Consider the following 22,277-nt stretch of genomic DNA (forward strand, 5'->3'; position numbering starts at 1 on the left):
ACAGCGCTGATAGACGGACTCGCTCAGCTTTCACCAGTTCTGTGAGGTAGATACTTTCAATGCATCTGCTTCACAGAGGAAACAAAGAGACACACAAAGCAAACAACCTGTTCTGAGTGAGCTGCTTTGAACCCAAGTAGCTCTTAAAACATTCTGTGTTTCTATTGCTGCACTTGATACACTATGTTGGCTGGTTGTTGGTTTCTAAGTCCTCTTCAACCCTAGGAGTTTCTGGAAGCAAGGGCCTGGTCGTACTGAGCTCTGTATTCCACGACTTAGTAGTCCCAAACCGATGGGACTTCCTTTGCGCTTATGAGGCCACAGCAGAGGCCCTCAGCTGTGACCAGCCAAATCACCAACTTTCTCATATGCCTGGCTGGCTAGAATCTAAGTAAATCAAGTACACTGGCCATCTGCAGTCATTCCTGGGAAATATCTCCTCTGAATCTAGAGCCATGAAAAAAAAAGGAACACCATTCCATAAAAACTCCAGAACCTCAACAAAAATTGGAAACTAATCTCTAAAGGCAAAAAAAAAAAACTCAGGCAGAACCCAGAATAAATTCTTTTTGGAATCAAGAAAAGACATTAGTGAGAAGTCAAACACAAAAGAGTTATAGGTCAATCACACCTCAACAATATTAATAACAATAATATTCAAACAACAAAAAAACCAAATGGAGACTCTGGGCAGGTGAATTACACCTAAGGGCATTCAGCAGCACTGGACCCAGAAAAATACACTCAATACACGTAATAGTAACAAGAGCCGGCACTGCCAAGTGCTTTTCTGGGATTTGAATCTGGCTCTGCCCCCGACCACCCTGGTTATGACCTTGGTTAGGTTCTTCAGCCTTTTAGTACCTGATGTTCCACATCTATAAAAGGCAAAAAGAGACCCATGTTTTAGTACTGTGAGGATTAGATGAGTAACGGGAGTCAAATGCTTTTAGCACAGTGCCTGATACACAGCAAGGATCCAATGAACAAAAGCTATTTTTCTTCCTGCATATTTAGTAACACAGGCAGAGAACTGCTGGCATGTAAGGCACACTATTACAAATACCCATCACACTTTGCTCCTGGTGCCTGGCACCCAGAGGCCATTTGGTGGGTTTTCACAAAATGAATGAATGAATGGCCCAAGTGCTTCCCAGGCTTTTGTTCAAGGAAAGAAACCAGAATGGCAATCAGAAATAAGGCTAACAAGTCACAAGGACTAGGCCAGTGAACACTTCAATTTAGCATTCTATTAACGAGATCAATGTGTTACAGACATCCACTGTACGTGTTCGTAATAATGATCCTTAGGCATTGTATAAAGCCTCTTGTGTTTTAGGAATTTTTCAGTGGTTAAATTAGATTCAAAGAAGTTAAAATTAAGTATACATTACTGCATTCAAATGCTTTAAAAATTGGAAATCCACGCAAAGCATGAACGGCAACAATGAATTAACTGGTATATTCTGATTGATTGCAACACTCAGTTCACACTTCACTACCCACACAGTGTTGTATCCGTCTACATTGTCTATTTCCCACTAGACTGTGAACGCCTCTTATGTCTAGCACTTTAGTACCCACAGTGCCTGGGACAGAACTGTGGTCAGTAAATATCTGACAATAACCTGCCGCTGGCACCATGACCACACCACATTATGGTGTTCAGTCCAGCAACATGTTCTTTCGGTGTACTTCCATTTCCACAAGACAACAGAAACCTCCTATCTTAAGATTTTTAAATATAAACTGCAACATTTAAAAATATGGTACACTTTAAGAAAATTATTCTTTATAACCCTAAGATTTAAGACTAACTGATCTGACAGAAGATAGTTTAAACTGGAAGCTAAAGCATCTAAAATGCCCCTTTTTAATTCAGATGATTTCTAACAAAGTCAGATAAAAGCTGCTGATTTTCTTGTAAGAATCCATTAAAGGCTTATACTGCTGTCAGATTTACACAGTACTATTGTACTATGGATGGTGGTACTTGCTCAAAGACCAAGAAGTGGGAAGAAGAAAAGATAGAAGTAGGTGAAGGAAAGGAAGATTAAGAAGCAATCTCTGACTGATCCTCCTAATAAAAATATTAGGCTCAGGAACCTACTCTGGACTCATGTCAGAAAGAAAACTGAGCTGAAAAGAAAACCAGCTTATCGCCTCCTGGACTCTGACACAAACACTAGGGAAAATGGCCAATGTATTGGGACGAAAGGTGGATGCCCAGCCCAGCAAGTGAAGGCTGACTATAAGGCAGCGCCCCTTTAGCCCAGTGCCCCAGCCTCCTACCACATTCCAAAGGCTCCTTAACTCTTACGGAGGTCGAAGTAAGGCCACTCTAAAGCTGTGCACCCTTCCTGGGTACCTGAAGAAGAGCAGAGATGAAAACTGTAGGAAGGGGATCTTGACTTTAAAGTAGGAAGCTGAGTTTTCATCTGTCAATGGGGAGGTTTGGGTGTTTGTATTAGAGATGCCAGAGGCAAACTCCCTCGTTCTCACGTCTTCCGGGGGTCTGCACCATTTTCCTGGAGGGAGGATTTTTCGGGGGTGGGGGGAGATGGGGCGTCAGGGGAAGGTTTCTGGAAAAGTACACTCTGGTATTCACTTGGCCCACAGGTAGAATTTCCCCCAAAGGCGATCAGGTCTCATGACAGTGTGTTGGGCAGGAAATAAGGTTCTATAAAATGGCCATTATCTACCTCTCACAGCTATTTTTGAAGATTAAATGCAATACTTTAGAGCATTTAACACACTGCCAGGCACATAAGGGCCTGATAAGTGTTAACTCTTATTTCACGGATAAGTACCAACAAGGATGAAAATAAGCTCCAAAGAAAATTTGTTCACAGACCATTAGGAATAACTCCAACTCTACTGAACTCCTTAAGGGCTGCTTATGATACAACAGAGCAAAAACGGTTTTCTTTTTTAAGATCTATCATTTTAGAAGTTACTGTGGCAACATGTAATTTCAAATCTTTCCAATGCCCAGCAACCGTAATATATTTATTACCATTTGTTGGTTAAAACATCCCTTAAGTGAGTATAACTAGCAGAGTTTAACTAAATCACCTATGAAACATGGCCCTCCTGTGTGCTTAGGATGTGACATCTTACCAGATGTGCATCTCTCTTACTAGCTTTCCTCTCTCAATCTCACAGTGGTTATAAGGGCTGAGGACTCCTACTTCCTGATAGTTGGCTGTCGAAAGCGTGTTTATAGAGCAAGCGAGTTCTGAAATAAAAAAATAAAAGAAGCCAGAGAGAGTCTCCTTCATTACCAGTAGCCGTATTTTAGTATTAAATAAGAAAGCAATTTCAAAAAATCTAATCAGGAGTGGTACCAGTCTACCGCCTAGATTAGCTATGCCACTGAACAAGTAACAAGTGTTTAAATGACTCAAGCAGATACTGTCAGGTGTGATGAGGTAAAAGATACCTAAAATAAGTTAAAGAAACCAGACCTGGCAGAAATAGCAGAGCAGAGCTTCTGAGGAGACACAGCCCTGCCCGGAAGCTCTGCCAGCAGCTACACAGTTCAATCTGGCAGGCACGGTCACCATAAAAACTAAAGACAGAAGGAGAGGACACAGAGGTCTCTTGCAGGGCAGGGCCAAACGTCAAAAAAAGACAAGGTCTGCGGGGGGAGATATATGCTATGAACCAAGCACATGACAGGTTTCCAGAATTCTCAGTTCTATACTGATCGGTCACACCATTATCCATCTGCTCCCTGACACTGAGTCTCTGTCAGAAACAAAAGTAAGGGGGATACATTTGGTTCCTGCACCAGAACAACATTGAATACCACTCTCCCTCATCAGAATTACAGTTTACAGTGGGAATGCAAAGGTAGACATTTTCTCAAAGCAGTTGTACTCAGCCTCTGCATGATGGTGTTCCCTGCTGAAAATCAAGTAATACAGAAAAATATTTATCTCAAAGGATAGGTTCCTCTTTGACTGGCTTTAGTTATGTAACAGTTTCTTAAATTTCTGGCATTCGTTCCTTCTTGGTTGGGCGCATACAGAAGCAGCTGACAAAATGAACAAATGAAAAGCAACTTTTCCTTGTGTTTAATTTGTTACACTTGATCTTAGCCAAAAGGCCAAGAAGCAATTAACTTGTTAAAAGTTTCCTTTGTTTGCTCACATGGTCTTGTTTGTGGGTAGGTTTGTTTTTGTGCCTGCCTAATACATATCGGCCTCACCCCTACAACCCTCCCTTAGTTTGTCAACATCATTCTTCAGGCGACAATCAATATCTGCCAGCTGAGTATGAAGCAAAATTCTGGAACAAAATCAGTTTCTGAGAAGCTTATAATCTGGATGGGAGAGACAGATCTTGAATTACTGGGAAAATATTTAATTTCTGATTCTTTTAAAAACAAAATAAAAGAGGGGCGCCAGGTTGGTTTAGTTGGTAGACCACGTGACTCTTGATTGTGGGGTAATGAGTCCAAGTCCCTTGCTGGATGTAGAGATTACTTAAATCAATCTTTTAAAAAATAAATAAAAGCAAATAAAAGATATACTCATTGGCCAAGATTTTCCCCATTTCTCATGTCACTAACAGGAGGGTTAAATATGCAAGCTAATAATGAAAACTGCTATCTTAGGTACAAACATAAATGCCCTCTTCTTTATTAATGGGTGTGAATATGAAACATGATCTCCTGTAAAAATAAATAAATAAAGAGAGCTTTGTTCTTTGACAATTTCAGAATAAGGAACTTTGGTTTTTTATTCCCTTTAAGTCTTTCTGTAGTTGACCGCTTTTTTCTGGTTTTGCCATTCACTTCCGCTTTGTATCACCTCAGATCCTCAGAGAAAACAAGGACAGAGTCCTCATCTAGAAAACATTTCCTAGTTTGACATTTTAAAAGTCAATATTTAAAACGAAAAACCTTCTTAACCCCCCCAGCCCCTCACCCCCTTCTGAATAATCTAGGTTTAATACAAGCCTATAAATAAAAAAAATTCAAAAAAAAAATTTTTTTCCAAAAAAAAAAAAAAAAAAAACAACAAAAAACACCTTGAGTAACTTTACAAGAATTACTGTTTAAAAAATTTACCTAGGGAAATTAAAGTTCCAGTCATTTCACCCCTACAACAGACGGTACTCAAGTATCTGAGTCTTGGCAGTGCTTCCTCAGCGCACCGCCCTTTAGTTGTTCTGCCGGCATGCTGGCCAAGTCTTCTTAATCACTCTTCTCTTCTCCTTGATAATGTCTATACTCTGGCTTCAGCTCCCATGTGTTTTTGTGGGTCCCTTTTACATTCTGAACGCCAATTTCTTTCAAGATTTCCTTTAGGTACCCCTAAAAACAAAGACAATCCAAGATGAGACTTTGAAGGTGAAACAAAATTTAAAATAAAACTATACACCAAACCCCACTCACAAGTAATACAAATTATGATCTTGAAAGCTCAATAAGATTTCTCTATAAAGATGTTCAACAAACTGTCTCTTGGTTCTACACATGTAGTACATACTGTGTTAAAGATACATTCACTTGTATTAAAGGGATTGGAAGTGTGGAATGCCAATGACCTGAGAGCTTGAAAAAAAAAAAACAAACCCAAAAACGTTCCGATGAAAATACACTAGAAAGTTACTGGTGCTCACTGTTTACTAAGATGACATAGTATATACCATGTGTAATCTTCCCTTGTGTTCAGTGGCTTCATTCAGTTCACAGTTGGACAGGGTTATTCTCGGACTAGAACCAGTCATTTCAGAAGAAGGAGCACATATACAAAAATAACAAATATTTTGGGGATGATAATATTCTAGAAAGCAAGCACATGACAGGCATTCAGAATTCTCAATTCTTTTTTTTTTAAATATTTTATTTATTTATTTGACAGAGATCACAAGTAGGCAGAGAGGCAGGCAGAGAGAGAGAGGAGGAAGCAGGCTCCCTGCTGAGCAGAGAGCCCGATGTGGGACTCGATCCTAGGACCCTGAGATCATGACCTGAGCCGAAGGCAGCAGCTTAACCCACTGAGCCACCCAGGTGCCCCAGAATTCTCAATTCTAAGGTGACTTTTCAAATTTGCTATCAGGCCACTTGTTTTTCCTGTGTAATAAAGAAGATTATCCTTCATCTTTAGTATTGTTTTGATCTTAGCCAAGCTTGCCAAGACAGGGTAAGGAATAAGAAGTGATAATAAGCCATGGTAAAAGCCATGGGGTGTGCGGTTCTCTCATGCTTGGCTCCTCCAGAGGAAAGAGGTAAGCTGTGACACAGGATAGAACTCTGTTTTATGTCATTTTAGGTCCTCAAAATCAATACACATTAACCAAATGATTACTATATTCAGGGAAATGATGGCCGTGATAAATATAGTAGCAAACCCTACCTTTACTTGGCAATGTCCAAGGCCAAAAAGCATTCCACTGCAAATTGACCAATTAAATAATAGTAATGCTTTCTTGGCAATAGAGAGAAAAGTTAATTATTTTTAAGTGTTTTTTGGGGCTCCTGGGTGGCTTAGTCAGTTAAGTGTCTGTCTTCAGCTCAGGTCATGATCTTGGGGTCTTGGGATCAAGCCCCACATCCTCGTGGTTGGGCTCCCTGCTCAGTGGGGAGTCCGGTTCTCGCTCTACCTTTGCCCCTCCCCTCTGCTTGTGCTTGCATGCATGCATGCACGCTCTCTCTCTCTGGCACTCTTTTTCAAATGAATAAATAAAATATTTGAAAAGTGTTTTTTCCCCGGGGGTGCCTGGGTGGCTCAGTGGGTTAAAGCCTCTGCCTTCGGCTCAGGTCATGGTCCCAGGGTCCTGGGATCGAGGCCTGCATTGGACTCTCTGCTTGGCGGGGAGTCTGCTTCCTTCTCACTCTCTGCCTGCCTCTCTGCCTACTTGCAATCTCTGTCAAACAAATAAATAAAATCTTTAAAAAAAAAAAGTGTTTTTACCCCATGAAGAACCAGTCCAGTAATGTTTTGTGTATATGCTTCACAGAACCAGTTACAGTACTAGTGACTCACCCTACTGACAGAGGAGGTAATATTTTTTACTTACTGAAATGAGGTACTGACTAGAAAAATGGCTGAGAAGCTCTTACAGAGATAATGTTTAAGGCAGTGCCCTTCCTGGGGCTGACTACTTGTCCCAGATCCCCGTGGGAGACTTGTTAAATAAACGTCTCATCTTAGGCCTAGTGAATCAAAATCTCTGGGGCCAGGCCTGGGAATCTGCATTTTCACAAGCCTCTAGGAGACTCTGATTTAACTACACTAAAGTTCCACGGCATCTGCTTTAATGGCTCACCCAGACCTAATACTCTAGGATCTTGAGTCCTCGAAGTTTAAGTGCTGGGGATTCTGTATTAACAAACCCAATCACATACCACCTTACACTGACTGGCACTGTAATGCTCTACTGTTTGGATCCTTTCATTTAGGGGCCGGATGTCACCTGGAAACAAGAGCTGATTAACATTGGAACCACATGGTCCTGGATGGCTTAGTGGGAATACAGGTGTGGCCTCCCCATTCCAGCAGCCAGGGCCCAGCAGGTGGCAGCAATGAATCAAATGAGGCCTGGGTTTCCCAGAAAGAAGCCTGTTTGTCTCCCACACTTTCTGCAGTTGCTAAGGGATCGGTGCCAATGAGTAAGCATAAAGGCTCGAGCCATCCAGGTGATATGCACAGCTGCTCTCTGCTGCTTCAAATGACATTTTTAAAACGGGACACTGTTCATAAGCTACTTTCTCATTAAGCAGTATTCATAAAGGGAAAATGATGTGCTGGACACAAAGGATTTTCAGTTTAGATGCCAAGAATGACATCTTTGTAAAATTCCAAAGGACGATTTATTGGGAGGCAGGCTACAAACCTGGACACAAACAATCAAACAATTGGCCGCACTGCTCTCGGTCAAAACTAAAAAGAGCAATCGCTGGGAGCACTGTGGCTGGGAGCCAGCAGCTCTCTGGACTGCAAGTGTAGTGTGAACATTCAGAAGCCAGACACAGACGTGAAAAGCCTCGAAAGGGTTAAACACAAAATAGTAAAGTCTCAAGTGTACAAATACAGTTGCTTTCATGTGTAGTCCACACTCATTTTGTTAAATTAGTATAAAGTTACGGGGTATTTTGTTTTCTTAATGAAAAGTCACGCCCTATTTCCTTTTCAACAGTAAGAACAGAATGAGATAGTCTGTCAGGTAACCGAGTTGGGATTAGGGTCACAGTATCTACCCATGTACAGAATTCTTTTTCTGGTGGAAGGTGGGGGAAGAGGGCATTTCTGGGGTTTTAGAATGTTCCAAACTGCAACCTAAAGTCATTTTACTCTAACCAAATGAATCAATTTGGCACAACCCATTAGTGAAGAAAGTAACAGTAACGATAGGGAAACAGACCACAAAAGTCCTTAAAGGAAAGACACAGGTAGGGAACAGTGAGATCATGTCATTCCACTGTTGAGAGAAATTTTTATAGATTTAATTTATTTATTTGAGAGAGAGAGCGTGCACATGCACAAGTGGCAGTAAGGGCAGAGGGAGAAGGAGACTCCCTGCTGAGCAGGGAGCCTGACAGAGGGTTCGTGGTTCCCAAGACCCTGGGATCGTTACCTGAGCCAAAGGCAGATGCTTAATCTGTTGAAAACTTTTTAATAACTTCCCCTTTGGTCTAGAGGTTAACTTTCATACTCCTTCACAGGCATCCATTCAGGCCTGCTTTTTCTCTTTGGCCTCTTCTAAGAATTTCCTGAAGACATGCTTGTCATTTCTGTGTCCACATGCTTCCTATTTTCTCCATATGCCATTCCCCTTCCCTGTCATGCTTATCCCCTTTCGTCAGATCTGAACTCATCCTTGAAGACTGCATGAATGTCCCTCTCTCAGACCAACTTTCCCTAACAGTCACACATCTTGGATTTACATTTCACACTGGATGTTCTTCAGTGATAGCCCTCATACTACACTGTACCCCTTGACCCACATGCCTCTCTCCCGTCAAGCCATGTGCTCCTACGGCAGTGGATGCCTGCACATCACAGAGTCTCAGTGCATTTACACTGAACAAACAAGGTATGCTTAAGAGCAAACAAGGGAACTAAGAGGATTTAGTGGGGGAGTTGTTTGAGGTAAGATCACTTAGAAGGTCCACAGGACGAAACTATGCTAAATCTAGTTCTGCTCATTTTTAGAACTCAGGCTCTAATTAACTTATAGGGCAATGAGAAATACGAGTTGACTGATTAAATTGTATTACCTGATTCGGAATGACATTTGTGACTAAAAATCTATATTATAGTGGTAAAATATTGCTGGGAACAAAGTCACTTTTAAAGATTCTAACAGGATTGAAGATCAACTGACAATCTAACTTTCCTTTAATAAAAAATTCATACATTTACACAAATATTTATTTTAGAACCTACTATGGGCCAGCTGGAGTGGTAACAGAGTCAGTCTTCAACATCAAGAATTTACAGTTTAAAAGTACGGTGCGTGAGTGGGGAGGCAAAGGCACAGAAGGAGGCAGTCACAAACTAAAGTGCAGAAATAAGGACACATACGCAGGATATCCTGGAGCACTGAGACGGGGGGGGGGGGGGGCACTTAACCCAGCCGGAGCCATGATCTTTGGTTTTGAGGATGTATATTTGATCCTTTGAATTGAATGGCAATTCCGTGCAGATATCAGGAGATGCTAGCTCTTCTTCTCTTATACTAAACAACGATTTTCCAGTTTCATCTTTTGCCTGACCACCTGCATTTTAAACAAAGGATTCTAGAACTTGGTAGATCACCTTTATGTGACACAGGACCGGAGAGATTTCTCATTACTGCTCTGTGCTGTGCTGCAGAACAATATCAGAAATAATAAACTGGCTCAGGTCCAGCAACCCTTTGTCAAAGGTATGTGTGGGAGAGTATTTACAGCAAGTCTGAATTGCAGAGAAAAAAGGGATAGAACATTAAAGCTTCTTTGGAAGGGAAAGACAAAGCAAACACTGGACCAAAGAGGTCAAGTGATCAGGATGTGATTTGCATACTTGTGGGTCAAGATGACACTGTGGTGGCCCAAAAGCCAGAAACCCACAAATTCCTATTTTTCCCCCCAAATCATGACAATCCTATGCAGGGTCACAAGGGACAGTAGCCTACTATCTGCAGTCTTTCTCATTTCCCTCCCTCCCTCCACCCCCACCATTTCTTGTATCATTTTTCCTCGACTGCTCTGCCAACCAATCCCCAAACCAGGAATTTCAGTTAAGTGTTACATATATAATAACAAGGTAACTATATCTAAATTCCTAGAAATTGGCCCAAAACATGTATCTTTTTTTTTTAATTTATTTATTTGACAGAGAGAGATCACAAGTAGGCAGAGAGGCAGGCAGAGAGAGAGAGGAGGAAGCAGGCTCCCTGCTGAGCAGAGAGCCCCACGCGGGACTCGATCCCAGAACCCTGAGATCATGACCCGAGCCGAAGGCAGCGGCCCAACCCACTGAGCCACCCAGGCGCCCCAAAACATGTATCTTTAACAAAGAGCTGATCACCAACTATTAATGCTTTAAGTGAATAAATAATATAACCCAGGGCACCTGGGTGGCTCAGTGTGTTAAGCCTCTGCCTTCGGCTCAGGTCATGATCTCGGGGTCCTGGGATCGAGCTCCGCATCAGGCTCTCTGCTCAGTGGGGAGCCTGTTTACCGCCCGCCCCCCACCCTGCCTGCCTCTCTGCCTACTTATGTTCTCCCTCTGTCAAATAAATAAACTCTTTTTAAAAAATAAATAAATAGTATGACCCTATTAGACGTCTAGTCACAAAATCGCATCAGAAAGGCTGGACTGAATAGACAATATGCAATCTATAACAAAGATGGCACTGGTTAATGCCAGTCACTAAAGGGAAGTCATCATATGCTTTTTATAAAATGATCCAACAAGGCAAGAGGGGCATTATCAGTTCTGTGTAAATCCAAAGTACCATTTCAAATGATTTGTGTGATTAAAACAGAATACTTACTGATAAAGATGCTAGTGGCTCCAAGGCACAAGTCTTTCATTAAAAAAACAAACTACACATTAGGCATAAGCTGTTAACAAAGGCAACATATGTTTTCACTCCTTTAGGTAGAGTAAACTGCTAACAGGATAGGGAAGTGGACACTGGAGATTCTCTGGGACACGGGCCATGTCAGTATTTTTATCCTCTTTTCCTTCTGGTTTCACCCCCACTTTCCTACTAGACCCCACCCCCTGTCTTCCTCTCAGCTCACACAGGCTGCATTCCTCCTCTGTAAAAAAAGCAGAGATGATGTGCAATGAAGTGGTCAAGCCACAAGCCCTATCTTACGGCTTAATCCAAATTCTGGAAAAGCAATTTATTATTGCATGAATATCTGTGTGCTGGTATATCATCTTATTCTTATTAACACTTCATCTGCCTAGCACTGGCAAATGATTCATATGTTTGCATATATCAAATGAACAAAGTTTACCTCCTATGGGCCAAAACTTTTAACTATTTGCTTTCTAAACTGTACTTTTCTAGGGCACCTGGGTGGCTCAGTTGGTTAAGCATCTGCCTTCAGCTCAGATCATGATCCCAGATAGAGTCCTGCATCAGGCACCTGCTGGGCAGAGAGTCTGCTTCTCCCTCTACCCCTCCCACCCCTGCTCAGGATCTCTCTCTCTCATGGTCTCTCAAATAAATACATAAAATCCTTAAAAAAACCCAAACAAACCTGTATTTGTTTATTTGTATGCTAAACATAACTTAACCTTGGAATACTGCAAGATATTCCAAGGCTGACATATGGCTTTCAACTGGGAGAAGTGTATACATATATAGACCATGTTGAAACTGTTATTAGGAAAATACAATCAGAAATATCCAAAATGTAATGAAGTAGCAAAAATTAAAACTCCTTTTGAAATTTAAATATGTGGAATTTAAGAAATAAAACAGATGAGCACAGGGGAAGGGAAGGGAAAATAAAATAAGACAAAAACAGAGAGGGAGGCAAACCATAAGACTTTTAATTATAGGGAACAAACAGGGTTGCTGGAGGGAAGGTGGGTGGGGGGATGGGGTAACTGAATGATGGGCATTACCCAGTCACTGGGTACCCACCACTGAAGTAATGAGCCCCAGTGTTATATGCAACCTATGAATCACTAAACCTCTACCTCTGAGACTAATACTACAGTACATGTTAACTAAACTGCATTTATTTATTTATTTATTAAAAAGATTTTATTTATTTATTTGACAGAGATCACAAGTAGGCAGAGAGAGTGAGAGGGAAGCAGGCTCCCTGTCGAGCAGAGAGCCAATGCGGGACTCGATGCCAGGACCTTGAGATCATGACCTGAGCCAAAGGCAGCGGCTTAAACCACTGAGCCACCCAGGTGCCCCTAAACTGCATTTAACTAAAACATAAAATAGAAAAAGCAAAAATAAAAATTTAAATATGAATTATTGCATTTAGAACCATGGCAACTATCTATTAGTGCATTTGATGTGAAGTATAGTTTCAAATGTACAAAAAATAAGAAAATCTCAATTGGCATACTTATTAGTCTATTTGAACACATTGCTAGAAATTAAATGGCAAGCAAAGAGACTATAGGTATATATTTTACCAACAGAGAATTTTCTGTAAATTAGCTAGCACTCCGAATACCAAAGTATTATTCATCCTTAAAATATCTGGACTAGAGAGTAAAGTTTTACCTTATGACAACAGTAGATAAAAGTTTTTGCTAAGGATTAAAAAAGGACTGATGACAATCTGGCACTTAGTTCCTCAGGTTAAACAGAGTTATGAAGTGACTCAGCAATTCCACTAGATAGGGAGGAGATCTACCCCTGGCTCATAACAACAAATTAAGATAACAGCATTTTTAAGTTCATCAGAGAAAGACAATTATCATATGACCTCACTAATACATGGAATTTGAGAAACAAGGCAGAGGATCATAGGGGAAGAAAGGAAAAAATGAAACAAGACAAATTAGAGAGGGAGACCAACCATAAGAGACTCCTAATCTCAAGAAACAAACTGAGGGTTGCTGAAGTAGAAGGAGTGGGGGGATTGGTTGGCTGGGTGGTGGACACTGGGGAGAGTATGTGATGTGGTCAGTGCTGTGTTGTGTAAGACTGGTGAATCACCTGTACCCCCGAAACAAATAATACATTATATGCTAATAATAAAAAGAAAAGATTTTTGGGGAACTGGAAACTAAATTCCATAATAAAGTCCATATAGACTACGACATTAAAAAAAAAAAATCACCATTTTTTATTACCAAATTACGATGCTAACATTTCCAATAAACAGTGGCTAGCTCAAAAAAACCCAACAAAACAAAACAACACAAAAACCACAGTGGCCAGCTCTTTGTATCAGTCCATATGTACTGGAAAATATGATGGAATTAAAATATCTGTCTTGGGACATTCTAGAAGGAATGCCTCTGTAACGCTGCAATACAGAATGGCCACTGCAAGGTTTTCTGTCAACAGGCTTATCCTCTGGTATCAATTCTCCTGTGAGATAGAAAAACTGGGAAGCTGTAAACACTTTAATCCATATAGTCATGCTTTCTCTAGTGCTGAGACCAAAGAAAATTATCTTTTTCCTGAGATAATTTCCATAAGGATGGCAAGCCTAAAAACATGTGCTTCTAAATGGTTCAGGGACTAAAGAAAGAAATCAGAAGGCAGTTAATAAGCTCAAAACTTAACGTTAACCTTTGTTGAAATCAAATGGTGAGGGAAGGATAGGGAAGATTTTATAAGTAATGACATTTTCCAGATTAAATATAAATTTTGTGGCTTACTGCTTAATTAAAAACTTTGGGGCTCCTGGGTGGCTCAGTCAGTTAAGTATCTGATCACAGGGTCCTGGGATTGGCCCACTTAAGGCTCCATGTTCTGCAGGGAGTTTGTTTTTCCCTCTCTCTCTGCCCCTCCCCCTGCTCCTGTTCTCTCTTTTTCAAATAAATAAATAAAATCTTAAAAAGAGATCCTATGTAAACTTTGTATATAAATAAATGTCCAATTTTCTTTAATGGGTGCTTATGTTAAATATTCCTTTTATCTACATAATATTTCATGTAAAATCTGTACTCCATTGGTTATATTAGTAAATTCATCTCAAATTTTACCACATTCAGAAATACGGTAAAAAAAAGGTAAAACATATAAGTTAAAGGAGAAAATGTTACTATCCTATAATAATAATGGTAGTAAATCTGTAAGTATTAAAATTTCATGCATTTATATTCAATACAATTCAAATAGTTAATTTATTTTAGTATGACATTTCATATTCTAAAGCTTAACAATAAATCAGGTTCTACATCACTAATTAGCAAATAATTACTTTTTAAAACAGAAGTCTCACAAAAGGCTGTCAGTAATATGTCCTATTAAGAAATTGGTGGTCTTTTTTTACTAGTATCATTCAAAAATAAAAACTTCCATTATAGGAAAAATGAACTAAAAGGGGTTATGTGAACAGAAAAGAAATTATAAAGATTTCAGGAAAAAAAGAAGTAAGAAAAGGAAAGTGTATGTCAGAATAAAACATTATATTAAAAATACCACTTACTGGGCACCTGGGTGGCTCAATGGGTTAAAGCCTGGGGTCAAGCCCTGTATCAGGCTCCCTGCTCAGTGGGAAGCCTGCTTCCCCCTTTCTATCTGCCTGCCTCTCTGCCTACTTGTGATCTCTGTCTGCCAAATAAATAAATAAAATCTTTGTTTAAAAATAAAACACTTATTTTAAGTAGTAAATTTGGGAATAAGTTTCAAACATTAAAAATACCCATTTTTATTTTGGATTAGGAACTGAATGAGCTAAGATAAAGCTTAGATACCATTCTCTATGTACCTGGCTTATTAGATCAATGATCATGATTCTTTTTTTGGTTTGTTTTTAATTTAAAGATTTTACTTACTTATTTGAGAGAGAGAGTGAGCGAGCAAGTGAGCATGAGCAGGGGGAAGGGCAGGTGGGTAGGGAGAGGGAGAATCTCAAGCAGATTCTGCACTAAGCACGGAGTCCAACTTGGGGCTCAATACCACAATCCTGAGATTGCGACCTGAGCCAAAATCAAGAATCAGATATTTAACTGGCTGAGCCACCCAGGCACCCCAGTGATGATTCTTAATGAGAAAGCCTGCTGAGAGAGATATTAGTTTTTTGTTGTTTTATTTTCCCATTAAAAAGGGGTTTCTATTGTTAGAAAAATATTTTCCTTGCTTGTCTACATAGACATGCACATGTCTGAATACAGAAGAGGCAATGTGGTAAGATTATCTCCCTCGACTGAAGTCAGCACAAGTGGGGTCAAGTTACTATGCAACGCCTTCTCTGAGATTACAAGTGAGAGAGCCTAGATAATCTCTAAGATCACTTTTGCCTTAAGATCCTGAGTCAGATATACTCACGCACACACAGAGATACATGTATATATGTATATAATTTAAATGATATATATATATATATATATCATAATTTGTAATATATATGTCATGAAGAGGAAACAGGAATACAGTTGTCTGGCTTGATCCATTTGGGGAATGGTGGTGTCACTTACTGAAATGGGGAAGTCGGGCAGAAGTCTTTGGAAGGGAATAGAAACCAGAGTTCTATTTAAATAACAACGGACTAGCTAGCACTGACTACATGCTAACTCCATACCGGGCAACATGGCACAGAGCGGGGGAAGGTACACTGACAGAGTACCTCTAGCCCCATCCTGTTGGTTTAGGAATGGGCATACCAACCCCTTTCAGGTCAATTAAAATCTTCCCTGGGGCTTTTATTAAAATCATCAGGACAAATATTCTCTTTTTGCTTAGGGGTTACTAGCTGTAGGATGTTCGAAGAGGTCATTTTGGCTACCAAATGGCAAGATCCCACTAAGAGTAAAGACCACACACAAGAAAGAATAGTGCAGAGAGATGTGGAAAGACAGGAAGGGACAGTTCCAACTAAACAATATTAGTAGCTGTGGCTAGTTATAGCTAAAGCTAGATACATTCCTGAACCCTGAACCTTCTAGCCAATAAATTCTTTTTTTTAAGAGAGAGACAGAGACAGAGGGGGGAGGGAGGAAGGCCTGGGGCCGGGGAGAGTCTCAAGTGGGCTCCATGTCCAGCACAGAGCCTGATGTGGGGTTTAATCTTACGACCCCGAGATCATGACCTGAGCAGAAATCAAGAGTCGGACACTACCCAGGCACCCCACAATAAATTTTAGTTTTGTTTTAACTAGTTTGAGTTGAATTTCCAGTCTCTGCAACTCAAAGAGTCTCAGCCAATTCACAGATCTGTAATAACACATACTTGAGGGTCTGTGTGTTTTAAAAGTAAGCTCTACACCCAAAATAGGGCTTGAATTCATGACTCCAAGATCAAGAGTCACATGCTCCACCAAATGAGCCAGCCATGCGCCCCTATAACAGAATATACTTATAAATAAAATTGTTTCTTGACAGGAGAAATATTCAGTAGGTCAAACTGTCTAGCTATTTTATCCTTTAAAAAAGCCTATCTTCTTTCATCTTACTGAAGCCAAATTTTGCTTCGATTACTTCTATTCATGCCTTATATTTAAGTCTATCTGGAAACAAATTCTGAGGATGAGGTTAACACTGCCTTATTGCTGCAATGGCTTTGTTTACTTAAAGCCCACTTTGTGCAAATAAATCTGCCTACTGAGCACTATTTAGTGCTGAGGAACTTGAAGTATGGGCACTAATTGCTTCAAAGTCGAAATCACCCAAATCTTTGCCTGGTTTCTCCTGTTGATTTGAACTTACTTTAATAAAAAGCACACAAATTGCTCAATTACATATTTGAATTATGCCATGGTCTGTGGGACCACATGACTGGGGATTGTTGATTTAGAAGGGATCATCAATAATTAAATATACACTTCCCTTGATTGTGCCTGAAAGTTGGGTGGACACAGCACAAGGAAATTAGGGGTTCACTTATAACCAGGGCTAATTTTCAATGATACTTTTAGCAGAAAGATGTGGTTCAAGGAACACTGGAAATGGATGCTATGCTAGAAAACAGGGTGTCAGGGCTCAAAGCAGTCTTGGCAGTTTGGTGTTTCTAAGGGAGCAATTAGATAAAGTTTCAAATAATTTAAATTTTGAAGGAAATGCTATGTATGCTTCTATTTTACAGATAAAATATAAAGACTAGACATAACAAATTCAAGGTGAAAAGATCAAAGACTGCAGGGAAAAAATAATAGGCTTCTTCTAGTATTTCACATTAAGGAGGGCTTAAAAGCTCAAATTTAAACCATATAAAATACCTCTTTAAATGGTATCATGTTTCTGTTTATATCAGTTATCAGAGCTTGGCCTTTTAAAATCAGCTTATTTACCCTTAATGAGTAACTAACTCCTTGATTGTTTATGAAGGTCAGATACTGACCACTGAGAGAAAAAGTCTGTCCACAAGGGCAGTTTTTCTGATCAGTAATAATTCTGCTTATAGAAATAAAGATTTTTAAGAAGAATATAGAAAAGAAGGAACTGGAAAAACATGAATAATACCTCAGATTCACTCAGGATGTTGTAAAAAATGACATTCTAAAGATGCTTGGGTGGCTTAGTCAGTTAAGCGTCTGCCTTCGGCTAAGGGTGCAGGGTCCTGGGATAGAGTCCCACATAGGGCTCCTTGCTCAGTGGGGAGTCTGCTTCTCCCTCTGTCCCTTCCCCTGCTCTTGCTCTCACTCTCTGTAATAAATAAAATCTTTAAAAAAACAAATGACATTCTAAAGATCAGAAAGCAGATGGTAACTTAGGAATATAGTAGTCATGTCAATGACAAAGAGGGTGTGTTAAAGGGATAGACTTCATGGTTAGAAATCCATTATCAGGGTTGCCTGGGTGGCTCAGTGGGTTAAAGCCTCTGCCTTCGGCTCAGGTCATGATCCCAAGGTCCGGGGATCGAGCCCTGCATCGGGCTCTCTGCTCTGCAGGGAGCCTGCTTCCTCCTCTCTCTCTGCCTGCCTCTCTGCCTACTTGTGATCTCTCTCTGTCAAGTAAATGAATAAAATCTTAAAAACAAAAAAAAACACTTAAAAAAAAAAGAAATCCATTATCAAAGGAGGCACTGGGGACCAACAGAAAATGAGAGAAAGTCATTAACTGCATATACTAAAGAAGTGTTGAATACAAACAAGATCTCTTTGTTTTCTCTTTTACAAGGGGGCTCAGAAATTTGTTTGTATTGAACATTAAAATGTATTTAAATACCCTGTCCAGGACTACTTGTCTAAATGACAGAGCTGGGACATGAACCAAGATCCCATTACTCCAAACCCACTGCTCTTTCCATCATACCAAGCAGCCCCTTCCCTGGATCTTCATGCTCTCTTCTCCTTCATTCTCCTGGTGTTGCTCAGATTAAAATCAAATTAGGAAGGGTATACCAATATGATCACGAATACAGACTTATTTATGTCCTGTGAACATTTTAAAGGGGATAGTTACCTACATGGAGGAGAGCTGGCTTTGGGCCACTTCCTAGGTGAGATTTGCCAATTCAATTCAAAATCAAGAGGGAGGTGGAGAGGAGATGAAATAGGAGAGGGACAGAATCACACATTTAGGATTGGAAGGGAGCACAATTATTCAGTCCAATTTCCTCAATTTTGGGAATAGAAGGGACTTTCTCAGATCCCAGTGGGGTAGGTAAATGGCAGAACTGAATCCATGCTGACCACTTCCTGGCTGCTCCTCTGGGGAGAGATAACTGTAACCCTGTCACATTCCATTCTTCCTTGAGACTGGCTCTCTGTCCCCCCTCTCCTGCCATAAATGACAGGAGGCCCACGGAATTCAACCAAATAAAACATGGTAGTCCTTGGATACTGAGGATGAGGCCACTGCCTTTTTTTCAAATCAATTCCTCTAATATTTTTTTTAAGATTTTTTTTTAAAATTTATTTGACAGAGATTACAAGTAGGCAGAGAAGCAGGCAGAGAGAGAAGAAGGGAAGCAGGCCCCCTGCTGAGCAGAGAGCCCGATGTGGGACTCGATCCCAGGACCCTGAGATCATGACCTGAGCCGAAGGCAACGGCTTAACCCACTGAGCCACCCAGGCGCCCAATTCCTCTAATATTTACTGAATTTCTACTATGTTTATATTATAGGGCATATAAAAAGTTAAGGATATGACTAATATACAACTCTTTCTTCAAGAACCTTATGCTTGCTGAGGCACTTCAGTCTCTAAACAATAAGACTATTATAAAATAATTTAGTTTCTAGGTTAGTGGCTCACAAGCCCCTTGAGGTTCCCAGGCCCTCTATGAGAATCTGATATTAACTATGGATCTGCTCCCCAGAAAAACATACATATTTTTGCACCTATTCAGGAAGATTACTGGATCTCGTAAAACCCACCTACTGACCATGAATTAAGAAGCTCTATTCTGAGAGCCTCACTGTGTACCTCTACACAAAAATTCTCTGAAAAACCAAAGTTGAGAGAAATACTAATTATCCCTTTGCTTTGATGCAAAATGAATAAACTTTAAAAACTACATGCTGCTCCATGTTAAGAAATTGGAAAGTAAAGAAACTGCTTTCTCCAATATCATCTGAATGTCCCTTCTACAAAGACTTGTGTTCTCATATCTAATTTTTGTGTATACATTATTACATAAGAATATATTATTTGCATTCAGTTTCTGAATATATATATGTATATAAATTCAGTTTCTCACATATCAAGTTTACATTCACAAGGATAAACTTGATTAAAAGCAAAAAAAAAACAGGCTTATCTAATGAATTACTCTATTTCAATTTTTTTAATTAAAGAATTTTTTTTACCTAGTTTGAAATGCTGTTTCTAAGGCTTTGATCCTGAAGAGAATAAGTGATTAAGAGGAGCTGATAATACTGCAGCATGAGCACTTGGCTCCTCTCTACTGAAAAAACTATTTAGATCTTTTGGAATTTAATTTCTTAATAAAAAAGTATAATAGTAACAAAATTCCTACAGAAGTGGGAAACTGTACAATCAATACTGAGGTGTCATAAATCATTTCTTAAAGCTTTGAATAAATCAGAATAAACATACAGCAAGCTCTTCAATACACTGTTATTTGTTATGTTATAATGTTTTTAAAAACTGGCTCTCTTGTTACATATTCTTAAGGAAATAAATGGACTGACATACTCCTGAGTATACTAGCAAAGTGGACAAAATGATAAAGAAAACTAGGTAAAAGGACAGAAAAGAAAAGAGGTTCCATTTAATTTTTTTTTTTTTTTAAAGATTTTATTTATTTATTTGACAGAGAGAGATCACAAGTAGGCAGAGAGGCAGGCAGAGAGAGAGAGAGAGGAGGAAGCAGACTCCCCGCTGAGCAGAGAGCCCAATGCAGGACTGGATCTCAGGACCCTGAGATCATGACCTGCGCCGAAGGCAGCGGCTTAACCCACTGAGCCACCCAGGCGCCCCTCCATTTAATTTTTTTAAAACCTTGTAAATAAATACTGTTATAATTCAATTTGCTGCTTTGCTAATGTTAGGTTAAGAAAGTTACATAGAAGGAAATGTGACTTGGAGATTGGAGAAAAGAGATTTGGATTTCTTATTTGTTACTAGTTTTTTTGTATTTTATTTTATTTTTTTTTAAAGATTTTATTTATTTATTTGACAGAGCAAGAGACAGCGAGAGAGGGAATACAAGCAGAGGGAGTCGGAGAGGGAGAAGCAGGCTTCCTGCCGAGCAGGGAACCCCATGTGGGGCCTGATCCCAGGACCCCCGGATCACAACCTGAGCCACCCAGGCACCCCTTGTTACCAGTATTTTAAATAGATTAGAAATAACAAATTGTTAGCAAATAAGCATAAAAGTCTGGAGCAGGAAAAAAATTGATTATTTATAGAACAAACATAAAATCTAAAACATCAGTTTATTCAATTTTTCCTTGAAAATGTAGAACAGGCCAACCCAACCACAACCTCAACAAGAACTGTGGGGCAGTACAGCTCAAGTTTAAAGGGACCTCATGCTAGTGCTAGGTAAATTCTGATTAAAAAGAGAAAAATCCATTAAAGAAGAGCCCATTTCATTACATGACAGGGATAAACACCTTCATCATGACAGATCTGTATGGCTCTTAAAAGAATATGGTTCTTTTAGGGGGCACATTTGCAAACAAATGAAGAAGCTGAGTCTTTTTTTTTTTTGGAGAGACTTAGGGGAACCAAAGAAAGACGAGATAGGATATATAACAAAGACTTCAGGTTCAACGCCAATGAGGAGTATTAAGACATCTATTCTGAGTGTTGAAAATAAACCCTGACGTTAGCAAAGGTACATGTGAGCTGCATCATATATGATACCCTTCTCTTCAATAACATCATCTAAATAAAGCAAGACATACTGAAGGGATCAGCGTGAGCAAACACATACCACAGGCTGTTTTGTGATGTCCACCAAGTCCTTAAGATTATAATACTGATGTTTCTCAAATGCCGAAAATAGCATGTCCAAAACGTGTTGTTTATCAGCTCGAGCCCGTTTTCCATCTTCTTTCTTTTTCCTTTCATATTCAATCTAGGTGCAAACAGAAAAATAAAGGCATCAATCCAACATGCTCACTCTGAAATAAATACCCTGCTGAGCAGGGAGCGCGATGTGGGACTCGATCTGGAGACTCCGGGATCATGACCTGAGGCAAAGGTAGTTGCTTAACCAACTGAGCCACCCAGGGACCCCCCTTCATTCTTTTCTAAGGCTTTATTAATGTCTTCATTTGCTTCCAAATAGCCTTTGTTTGCCAAATTAGAACAATTCAGTGTGGCTACTGAGTCAGAAAGTCCAACTTGCAGTTTCTTTTGTTTTTGATTATCTCAAATACAGTAAAATAGCTTCTCTGACAGATGCAGTTTGGTAGGTGACATCTTTCAAAATTGAAGTTTTTCAGGACAGACAGGGAATTAAAAGGCAGACTGGTTACAGAAGAGGTTCTCTAGGAAGTGCAAAGTTTGAGAAGCACTGGTAAAAGGAAAAGAACGTGGACAGTGAGGCCTTTTCTCTTCCCAGCTCTGTGTGACCTTGAGCTTGTTTCTTCTCCTATAACATGAAGTAAACTTACCAACAGGAAAGGGTGAATTTATACTTAGTACTCAGGCACAAGCAAACTGTTTTTCCAAAAATCTCCATTTTTACCTTAAAAATTCATGTGAACTCTAAACTCACCTACATAATATACCTTTATTTGTAATACAAAAATAAAACCTC

At 39.7% G+C, this 22,277-nt stretch overlaps 1 protein-coding gene across 1 annotated transcript in view; it reads right to left on the reverse strand.

Moving 5' to 3' along the window:
- Positions 1-4,993: 4,993 nt before the first annotated feature.
- The window catches only part of GTF2F2 (general transcription factor IIF subunit 2), a 152,861-nt gene continuing 135,577 nt past the window's right edge, over positions 4,994-22,277 (reverse strand). Inside the window, exons 7-8 of the mRNA XM_059377775.1 lie at positions 21,447-21,590; positions 4,994-5,323 (exon numbers count right to left, since the gene is read on the reverse strand). Coding sequence (XP_059233758.1) covers positions 5,204-5,323; positions 21,447-21,590 — 264 coding nt within the window. The 3' untranslated portion in view covers positions 4,994-5,203. The remainder of the gene's footprint in view (positions 5,324-21,446; positions 21,591-22,277) is intronic.

This window comes from Mustela nigripes, chromosome 15 (assembly GCF_022355385.1).
Source record: "Mustela nigripes isolate SB6536 chromosome 15, MUSNIG.SB6536, whole genome shotgun sequence".
NCBI classification, from domain to species: domain Eukaryota; kingdom Metazoa; phylum Chordata; class Mammalia; order Carnivora; family Mustelidae; genus Mustela; species Mustela nigripes.